We start from the raw sequence: 11819 nt of genomic DNA, 5'->3' as shown, positions 1-11819 counted from the left end.
ATATATATATATATATATATATATATATATATAGGGTGTGTGTGTTTTGACAATGTGTGCCATGTCTACAGGAGATGTGGGTTTCTGTCCCATGGGCAGCCTGTGACATTTTTCTATCCAAAAGGCTTTTCAACCTAATATTTACTTGCTATAATTTGTAGCTTTATGTGTGTGGTTCAATATCTGCTGTTCCAAGAATGTATATACATGTATCTTTGTGTTTGTCCCTCCACACTTGACAACCAGTGTTGGTTTATTTACATCCATGTAACTAAGCAATTGAACAAAAGACACTGACAGAATAAGTTTCAGATTTAAAAAAAAAATTCCTATGGTTGATTTGTTCAGCTAAACCCTTCAAGGCCATGCCCCAGCATGGCCACAGTCTAATGTCTGAAATAAACAAAAGATAAAGATGTAATGTGCTACATGTGAGGTTTATGGTAAAGACATTTAAGTTGTATTCTAGAAATGTCTTATTGTCTCTTTTGTACTTGATTTTGTCGTCATCAAAGTATGGCTGTAGGTGTCTTGTTTCATTGCATTTGACTATTTTTTGATCAGCTTCTGGCAAACCTACCAGCCTTATTTATTTATCGCTGGTTGAAACTCTCCGTCTCTTCAACTCTGTATACTTTTGTATTTATGCCAAGAACAAAACTGATTCATTTACAGCTTTATTACAAAATATCACTTGTATTGTTTATTTTTGGAGTCTTTTTTTCTTTCTTCAACTGCTTCATATATTTGTAGAATATCTAACATCGTTGCTTTGTCTTTTTTGCATTTATATTTTGCACCGAGTTACAATGATAACTCAATCTTTAAATAACAACAATATAAGAAATGAATAATTTTGTATTTGATAAAAATCTTGTGAAACTATATGCTTTTGTTGCTCCATGTTTGAACACTTGAAATTAAATTAGTTGCTAAATGTAATTATCAAATTCTGTTTTTTAAGAGAACTTGAGACTGCATTTAAGGCTTACTTACGATTCTAATATTTTCATTTCTGTAATTTGCCTTCATGAAATTTAATAAATTAAAAGGAAATCTTGCCATTATTCATTTAATTTCCAAGATTCTCATCCATTCCAACCTTTCTCATATCTACCCCCTCACCGATCCATCTCAACCTCTCCATGTCGGTTTACGTATTTAATATTGGAAATTTCTATTTTCTTTTTAATATGTATTTTTTATAGGAATTATAACTCAAGGGGAAAATTCCCTCATAGCTTTGTGTAAGAACGTTTTTGATAAGTTGTCTTTGAAACAGCAGCAGCTTAAACTAGCTGTAGATATGACTTTTAGATAAATCAATAGAGATGCTGTTAGTCTAATGTTGCTAGAAATAGGTTCAGCAAAGGTTAATAGAAGGCATTAATAATATAGAGGATGGCTTTGAATATCAGTGAATAAAATATAAATGAAATAAAAAGACAAATTATAACATTTTCCTTTCTGTTCCCACACCACCTCCATTCATTAAGGGAATGTTAAATATTCACTTGGTTTTTTACTTCCCTTTTTCCATGCTAGCATGGATTTGACAAACGTAATATGGAGGCATTGTTTTACAGCCAGATACCCTTTCCCTCACTGATTGTTTATCTGTTTCTCTCACTAATTATTTGTTTATTCAAGTATTCCATATTTCTTCGAAGGCATGAAGCCAGCATTTGATTTGTTGATAGGGGAAAATGATAGCAACATGGCTTGCAACTCAGTAAGTTTTGAGAAGCACAAATATAAAGATGTACATGCATACATGTGTACATGCATAAATATGTCTGCATGTGCATGCACACAAATGCATACATACATGTATATGCACATGTACGTATATAAGTAAACAAGCATACACGACAAAATGCACTGGGAAGGCATTGGTCAGCCTGGGGCTATATACGAGAAGGCACCCAAGGTTCCATGCAGTGGGACTGAACCTAAAACCAAGTGGTTGGGAAGTGAACTTCTTAACTATGCAGTCATGCTAATGCTTCTCATCTTTATTGTATGTAATTCAAGGAAGAGAGACAGTTGCTCCAGACTGAAAATTAATACTGCTAAGGTCCAACTTGAACTTCTCGTCACTCAATGTCTGGAGAGAAAACTTGTGCTTGTCTAGCTATTTAGGTTAGCATAATATTTCTGACTACAGAAGATGGGTAAATGTGTAGGTAATTCCATATCAACCCTCATTGAAAAAGTATTCCATTCTTGACCATTCTGTTTTGATTTTTTTTTTTGTACATTGGTTCTTAGACTATATTATCCAGTATGTCTTAAAAAAGAAAAAAACAGTAGCAATGTGACTTAAAGCAAATTTAACTGCTATTTCTAGCAAACTGACCACATAGTTGTTTCCTTGTTGGTGTTAGACTAGCCATGGGCAAACAGCAACCTCTTGGGTTTATTAAATGACATGCTTAATGATGAATTACCTGGAATCTTTTTTTTTTAGAGTGACCTGCTTCATGATGATCCATCTCTCATGTGGACCCGCTTCTTGGCAAAAGTTGCCCCATGGCTCTTTTAGACAATCAGATTACTGAATATTGCTTAATAAGTAATAATGATCAAAATTAATATAGGAAATATTTATCCACCTCAATTGCTTATCTTTTGCTTGTTTCAGTCATTGGACTGCAGCCATGCTGGAGCATTGCCTTGAAGGGTTTTAATCAACCCCAGTACTTATTTATTTTATTTTTTTTTTTACGTCCGATATTTATTCTAGTAGTCTCTTCCACTAAATCGTTAAGTTACAGGGACATAAACAAACTAACACTGGTCAAGAGGTGAGGAGGAGGACAAACATAGATGCACACACAGATGTGAATATGCACACACACTTATATGGTATACGATGAGCTTCTACGTAGTTTCCATCTACAAAATTCACTCACAAGGCACTGGTCAACCTGGGGTTTTAGTAGAAGACACTTGCTGAAGGTGCTGTGCAGTGGGACCGAACCTGAAACCACAGGGTTGCAAAGTGAGCTTCTTAACCTCACAACCATGCCTGCACCTATGTTTGTTTATTTACTGTATTAACAAATCCATAACATTTAGATTTAGTGGATTCCATAAGTTCAGGCTTTGTTTTTCTCAAAGGTTATTGACTTAGTTCTTATGCTGTCACGTTTGAACTTAGATAGATTCACCATTTGTTTAATAATGGCCACTTCTAAACAACAACAACAGCAGCAGCAGCAGCAGCAGCAGCAGAAAGCCAAAGCTTGTTTTCGTGAATGTATATAGTAAAAACGTTAGTTAACATTTATAAGCATTAATGTATATATGGTTTATAGCTCCACCCTCCTTCTTTCACTATTGTAAGCACGGAGGTTATATAACTGTCACTGACATATTTTGAGAAAACTAGGAAGTTTGTTTGTGTAGCTGTTTGGCCAAATGGAAAAAGAAGTCATGTTCTCTCAAATCTCGCGCTCTGTGGTTTTGAAAAAAAAAAAAACCCAACAAAAAGACAGATTGGACAAGGTAGTCCCAGATATATAAAAAGATAAGATGGTTGTAGGTGGGATGCCCTCAACCATGAATTAGCTGAAATAGGACAGGCAGCCTAGGGTTAAACAACCTAGTAGTATATATATCTGTGGATATACAAACTGTGAAACTACTGTTTTTATATATGCGTATGTGTGTGAGTATATGCATGTGGGCATGTGTGTATAAGGTGTGTTTTTGTATAATATGTATGTATGTCATCATTGTTTAATGTCTGCTTTCAATGCTGGCATGGGTTGGATGGTCTGATATGGAGATGGCTAGCAGGGAACTGTCCAGACCCCAGCTGTTTGTTGAAGCATGGTTTCTACAGCTGGATGCCCTTCCTAATGCCAGCCACTTAAGTGTGTACTGGGTGCCTTTTACGTGCCACCGATATGGGTGCATTTACATAGCACCTCTGTATGTATATATGTGTGTACACATATACCTATCTTTCTGTCATTCTTTGCATAGCCCAAGGTAAGCTCTGAATAAGTCAACTTACGATCAAAAGTATTTCAGCCAACCTATTTTAGGACAGTGTATCTAAGAGTACATTATCCAATGTGTCCCTTCTTATTTAAGAAAGAATATTATGATTTGGGAGAGGATTTAGCTAATGATTCTAGTGAGTCATGTGATCCTCTCTTCCTTGTTGGTTCATATAAATGTTTGTATGTTTATGGCGGTAGTACTAGTGGTATTATGAGGTGGTAGTGTAGTAGTACTTATCTGAGGCGTTTTTGAATTCTGACCAGCCTAGTAGGCTTGGCTGTGGTAAGAAGCTTATTTCTCAACCACAAGGTTCTAGGTTCTGTTCTACTGCATGATACCTTGGGCAAGTATTTTCCACTATAGCCTTGGGTCAATCAAAAGCCTTGTGAGTTGCTTTGGTAAAAGGGAAACTGAAAGAAGCCTGTTGTTTGTGTGTGTGTGTGCCCCCCACTTGACAACTTGTGTTGGTTTGTTTACTTTTGTCATAACTCAGCTGTTTGACATTAGAATAAGTACCAGCCTTAAATAAATATATAAATGTGTGTGTGTGTGTTGTGATTGATTTGTTTGACTAAAACCCTCCAAAGCAGTGTTCCAGCATGACTGCAATCCAATGACTGAAACAAGCGATAGGAGATGTTATTAGTAAGTCAGGTGACCCTGTATTTGCTACCTTGTTGGTTCATAAATATTTGTATGGCTCACTGGATCCTGTCCAACCATCCACTCCATGCTAGCATGAAAGACCAACGTTAGATGACGATGGTGATGATGATGTTGATGGGGTGGTGGTGGATTGATGATAGAACATGCTTCCCTTTATGTTCTGAGTTCAAATCCTACTGGGTCCTTCCATCCTCTTTGAGTCAATAGAATAATAGTTGTCAAGTATTATGATAGATTTAATCTACCAACACACTCCTACTTAATGTATTTGGTATTGTACCAGTGTTAGAAACAACACTTCCTTGTGATTCTGTGTGACAGTTGTTATTGTAAAGTTGTTATAATTGTTTAAAGCTTACCGTTTCTCTTGTAGATTCGTCGCAGAAGACTAGCGAGGTTAGGTGGTAACACAGCGGGATCCAGCAAGTCAACGGACAAAATCATTCCTCATGATAAAGATAAAACTTCCAATAATGTCAGCAGTACGTTTTGTCAATCTATGGAAGTGGAGCAAACTCAGGGAGCTGCAGCTCTTCCTAAAGAGACAAATGCAGCAGGTATGGCTTCACAACTATTCTCTTTCTCTTTTGTTTTGTCTTTTATTTTTTCTTCTTTACTTGTTTCTGTTGTATAGTGAAACTGTATACCCCTCCTAGTAAAATGTGGTAGGAACCAGCCATTATTAGTAGACTAGTAGCTGGTCGTCAAGAGAGGGTCGATAGTTGACAGTTCTACTCGGTGTCTTGTGGAGCTATCAGCGATAATGACAGAATAAGTTAGTATGTTACTATTTTGGTTCGAAGAGATACAATAGTATCTGATGACTAGTAACTCTTGTGGCTACTAGCGTAAAACAGCAACTACAGTACAGCGGCAGTCACACATCACACCAGTAGGAGGAACCCACTTTACAACAGTTTTAGTCATGGCTCTATGGTCAAACTGGGGTACTACCTTGAAAGGTTCAATCCAGTCATGGGCAGACTGTGACCCATGGGACTTTCTGAAAGAAAAATTACCTTGATTTTTTTTTTTCTTCTAAGTAGTGCATCCTGCTTGTTGATGAACCATGACTCCTATAACCTGCTTTTCAAGAAAGGTTGCCCATGCCTGGGTTAGTCAAACAAAGCAACCCCAATATTTCTTTTTCTTTTTTTAAGTTTGGAACTGATTGTACTGGTCTCTTTTTGCCAAACCGCTAAGTTACAGGGACATAAACACACCAACACTGGTTGTCAAGCAGTGATGGGGGGATGGGCACAAAGACACAGATACACACGCACACTGGCTTCTTTCAGTTTCCGTCTACCAAGTCCACTTACAAGGCTTTGATTGGTCTGAGGCCATAGTAGAAGACACTTGCCCTAGGTGCCATGAAGTGGGACTGAACCCAGAACCATGTGGCTGGGAAGCAAACTTACCACACAGCCATGCTTGTATGCATGTTTTTTTTTCTTTTTTTCTTTCTGAGCATGTTACTGATTGCTGCTGTTTTTTAACGAAGATTTATTAACTAACCCTCTGAAGGCGAACTCTACTGAGGAGGCTTCCACAGGGAAGAAGATTAAACCAGTTTTATGAGACAGTAGTTAGTTTTCTTTAAATATTTGCATCTGCACAATGTTTAAATTGGTTTCTTCATCTGTGATCATTCTGTCGCAGATCAACAAACCAATTTCATCATTTGTACATAGTACCTGGTTGAATCAGATGTAGGACCCTTTATTTCTAAACTAAGAGGATTAACACTCTTATCCATCAAGTCCTGCATTGGTATAGATGTATAATATATTAAATATTGGATGCTTTTTTTTGTCTTTTTTTTTTGTTTTTTATTTATCCCCAGAGATGATGTTAATCAGTTAGGAAAATTTTTATTTCGTTAGCATCCATGTCTTGAGCGTTTAGTTCAGTGGTTCCCAAACCTTTTATTTAAATGAGTTTTCCCACAGACCCGTTTTAATATGCTTACTCATATATTTATATATATATATATATATATACACACACATGAAATTTTGAATTTTGTTCATGGACCCCAGTGCTACCTTTGCAAACCATCAGGGGTCTGTGGACCCCAGGTTGGGAACCACTGGTTTAGTTATTTCTTTTATGAGATATAAAATAAAATGAGTGATATTATTTAAAATTCTGTAGAAGAATATCTATGACCAACTAGACATAGAAAAGTATTTTTGCTGTAGCAAAATGAATGTGCAAATAAATCTCAAGAAACATATATATGAGCTGGTGGCATGAAGAAAAATACACAGTTCATTTTGTGAAGTGGTCGGTATTAGGAAGGGTATCAAGCTGTAGAAACCCTGCCCTACTAGACAGTGGAGTACTATACAGTCCTTAGATCCATTGGGTCTTGTCAAATCGCCTTATCCATTGCTGGTATGGAACTTGGATGTTGAATGATGGTGGTGTGTATGTGTGTACATGACTGCGTGTGTGTATGTATGAAGGCTTGCTGTTAAGGAGTTTGCTCTTCAACTACATTGTTTCCAGTTCAGTCCTGTTGCACGGCACCTTGAGTCCTGGGCCAACCAAAGCACTGTGAAGGGATTTTGTAGATGAAAGCTAAAAGTTGTTGTTGTACACACACACACACATGTCAATGTCTTGACCTTGCATTATTAATTGTAAACAAACTTCATCGTCACACAACTGGTGACATTGATTTGCAATCTTCCGTGAAAACCTGTCCAGCTATTTCTGTGGTGTTTCATGCTGAGAGGATTAAAGGAACGTATGTTTTGCTTGGGAGCAGGTACGGGTCGGTAACAGGAAGAGCTTCCAGCCACAGAAAAATATACCTCAACAAATTTCACCTGACCCATGCAAGCTTGGAAAAGTGGACATTAAATGATGCAGTTTGTTGTGATTTGTTGATAGAGAGAGAGAGGGAGGGAGAGAGAGAGAGAGAGAGAGGGAGAGACAGAGAGAGTGCAGGTACTAAGGAAAGTCTGGTGGCATAAATCATGTGTATGAATATATATATTTATGATGATGTCTCCGTGTTTTCACTCAGTTTACTAGTTGATAGTAATGTATGCTTTGCTTGTTTTACCCCCTATGTCTGCGACTTGTTACTATGAATGTTGTACAAGTTTTGGAGATAATCCTCAGTATTTTTGCCTTCTGTGTGTGTGTGCATGTGGGCGTGTGCTGGTATTGAGTGCGTTGGTTGGATGTACTTGATGTTCTTGCTGTTGTTCAGCCCCAGGACAGCCATGAATGAGTAAACTGTTGATCAAAGAGGTTTTTACAGCTATAATTATCTTCTACATGTTTCTGTTAGGGGAATGTGGCCATGCTGGAGCACTGCCTTCAAGGGCTTTGTTAAATAAATTGGCCCCTGTACTTATCTTTTAAGTCTGGCATTTACTCTATCAGTTTCTTCTTGCTGAACTGCTGGTGTATGGAGACGTAAACAAACCAACACAGGTTGTTAATCAGTGGTGGGGTACAAAGACTTACATACATACATATGTATGTATGCATACATACATAGGTATGTATGTATACATGCTTATGTATGTATACATGCTTATGTATGTATACATGCATATGCATGCATACATTCCTGTATATGTATGCATTCGTATGTATGTATGCATACATATGTACATATATATATATATATATATATATATATATATATATATATATATATATATACGTATGTATACAATACATACATATGTATACATATGTATATATGCACTTGCATGTATATACACACACACAAAACTGGTTCCCACACATTTTCTGTCTGCCAAATCCACTCACAATGCTTTGGTTGACCCAAGGGTATAGCAGTGCCATGCAGTAGCATGGAACTCCAATCCACATCGTTACAAAGTTAGCTTGCCATATCTGTGCTGCGTAACTTCTTAAAATTTTTTAAAATTTTTATTATAAATCTAAAAATCTTACTATCCAATATACCCAAATTGTGCTCAAAGAGGTTTGGCTGCTGTTTCTAGCAGGTCGAGCAACCACAGAGAGGTTCCTTTGTTAAGTTGATGTTGTTTGGTGTTTCTGGTAAGCAGAGAGAAAGATGATAGTGGTTTTGGTATGTGCTCTATTTAGCCTGTTTTTTCTTTCTATCCTGGTGGCCGAGTTGGAGGCTGGTAGTACTACTTTTTTGTTTCAGCAGATTTCTTGTGTTAGAAACAACAATTTTCTATATACTGCCCTGTATATATACACACACACATATACATTTGCGTGTGTGTGTGTGTGCATTTGTGTATATGTGCATGTTTGTGTGTGTATGTGCTTGTGTGTCTATATTTGAATGTGTATATATGCATGCATACATATGTATATTTGTATGTATACATATGCATACGTTTATATGTATGTATGTGTGCCTGTATATGTTTATCTGTATGTTTATACATATGTACACACACACATACATCTATTTATTTGTATGTCTTGTTGCCCCAGAAAGAAATGTTGGAAATATGTTTGCATCAAACTAGTTATTTGTATTACTGTCTGGTGTTTTATTGAAAAAAAGAAAACAAAACAAAAAATATTGTCTTTAGAAATAATTGTTTTTCTTTTGTGTTAAACCTTTTGATAAAAACCTTCATGTAGTTCTCTTGTTTTAAAATAATTTGAAACAAAATTTCATCTTAATAAAAGTTCCAAACACGAGGTTTTTAAGAAGTTATTTTTACTAAATAAATTCGTCATAGTTTCCAAAATTAAAGGAACTAAAAGCAGCACTTTTCAATATAGTAACAGAAGGGTTAAAATAATATATTTTATGACTCTCCACCCCACCTTTGTCTGTCTGTCTGTCTGTCTTTTGTACTTATTGTCCCTTGCGATGGGTTGTTGTAAGATCAGTTGCGACTTGAAGACTACGAGTCATTAGTAGACTTGGTAGTACATTTTTGTGTTCTTACTTTGGTATTTAGTAGAACAGTCCCACCATCAAATAGGTGAGACATGACCACTCAGTGGACATTTGACATGAGGACACTTGTTAGAATTGTGGCTAGAAAACAAATAGCTTTGTATCTGTGTCTCTCTATCTCTCTATCTATATATTTATACACACACACATATATCCTATTATAAATTTGAGTGCTGTTTCTCTGTCCTTTGTTTTTATGTTCGTTAACTCCTCCTAGACTGTTGGTGCAAGGACAACAAAACTCAAACCAGCAACTCCCCTAATCCCAGTGAATGTCCTAAGGGGATCTATTTTGTTAAGGGCCGCCTAATTAGGGCCACACTGACTCCTCTATTTTTACTGCATTTTAAACTAAATGCATGGCATTAGCGACCAGATTGGAGCAATGACAATGAATTTCATACCATGAACTCCCAGGGAGTATCGTAAGGAGGTTCAATTTCTGAAGGACCACTTATATGGGGCCTCACTGACCCCCCCCTCTATTTTTACTGCCTTTACATCGCTCCTACGCTTATTGATTAAACTACGATCATCATCAGTGCTTAGCACATTTGCAGATCAAAATTTTTGTTTTAAATCTTCACAAACTGTCAGTTTCATGTTAGCATTCGTTGGACGGTTGTGATCATAAAACTGAAATGGAATTGTGATGGTAGTTGTTATATAATACGATACGTTTTGCAAACAACTTGCAAACGGTCTGAACCGATCTGCGCCAAATCCAAGTCCCTTCCGATGAATTTATGTTGCACCCTCCATATCTTGGTGATGCAATACAATTCAACGAATAAGCAATTAAATTTGATTGGGTAACTGATTTTCAAAAACACAACGGTGTAGATTTGCTGTGTGTGTTGTATATGTATATGTATGTATGTGTATATATATGTATGCACATGTGTGTATGTATATATATATATATATGTATATATGTATGCATATGTGTATATATATGTATGCATATGTATATGTATATATGTATGCATATGTGTATGTATATATGTATGCATATGTATATGTATATATGTATGCACATGTGTATGTATATATGTATGCATATGTGTATATATATATAAATATATACGTGTGTGTGTGTATATATATACGTGTGTATGTATATATATGTATACGTATGTGTGTATGTATATATGTATGCATGTATGTATACATGTGCGTGTATGTGTATATATATATATATATGCATGTATATGTATGAATACATGAGTGTGTATGGATATGTGTGTGTATGGATGTGTGTGTATATATGTATGTGTGTATATATGTATGTGTATATGTGTGTGAATGTGTGTCTGTGTATGTATGTGTGTATATGTGTGTGAGTATGTGTAAATGTGTGTGTGTGTGTATATATATATATGTATATATATAAATTATCATCATCATCATCATCATCATCATGTAACGCCCGTTGTCCATACTGGCATGGGTTGGACGGTTTGATCAGAGCCGGCAAGCTGGAAGGCTGCATCAGACTCCAGTCTGATTTGGCATGGTTTCTACAGCTGGATGCATGGCACCATCTGCCATGACTACAATTTTACTTGGCTTGATGGGTCTTCTTCTCAAGCATGGCACAATGCTAAAGGTCTTTCTTGGTCATTTGTCTTCACCTCCATGAAGCCCAACACATGAAAAGTACTTTTCACATGCCACTGGCATTGGCCATCCTTGCCTCTGTGGGGCCCAATGCTTGAAAGGTGCTTTTTATGTGACACCTGCACAGGTGCCACTTACATGACACCAGCATTGGCCACAACTATGATTTCACTTGGCTTGATGGGTCTTCTTCTCAAGCATGGCACAATGCCAAAGGTATCAGTCACTAGTCATTGCCTCTGATATATGTATGTATATATGTAAGTATATATGTATGTATGTATGTATGTATATTCAACATTGTAGTGTCCACTTTTCCATGCTCATATGGGTTACACTGAATTTGTGGAAGCAGTTTCTACAGCTAGATGCCTTTTCTGTCACCAACCCTCACCTATTTCTGAATAAGTTACTACTTTCTCATGCTCGGGCAGGTTTTCATGGAGGATTGAAAACAAGGACACCACTTGTATGATGGGGATGCACATTTACAATTATTATGCAATGTCAAAGGTCATGCATGCACACACACACACACACACACACACACACACACACACACACACACACACACACA

The 11819-nt window shown here is 36.7% G+C and overlaps 1 protein-coding gene across 3 annotated transcripts in view; it reads left to right on the top strand.

Moving 5' to 3' along the window:
* Positions 1-11819, top strand: part of LOC106881028 (ubiquitin conjugation factor E4 B) — a 79234-nt gene that overhangs the window by 17752 nt on the left and 49663 nt on the right. For 2 of the 3 annotated variants that reach the window (XM_052972224.1, XM_014931214.2), the window contains exon 2: positions 5054-5237. In XM_052972224.1, coding sequence (XP_052828184.1) covers positions 5054-5237 — 184 coding nt within the window. Of the gene's footprint in view, positions 1-5053; positions 5238-11819 lie in introns of those variants that run through there. The other variant, XM_052972225.1, reaches the window with a different exon arrangement.

The sequence above is a fragment of the Octopus bimaculoides genome, chromosome 12, assembly GCF_001194135.2.
Source record: "Octopus bimaculoides isolate UCB-OBI-ISO-001 chromosome 12, ASM119413v2, whole genome shotgun sequence".
Classification (NCBI taxonomy): Eukaryota; Metazoa; Mollusca; class Cephalopoda; order Octopoda; family Octopodidae; genus Octopus; species Octopus bimaculoides.
The sequence above is the reverse complement of the archived record's forward strand: the minus strand, read 5'-3'. Positions and strand labels throughout refer to the sequence as shown.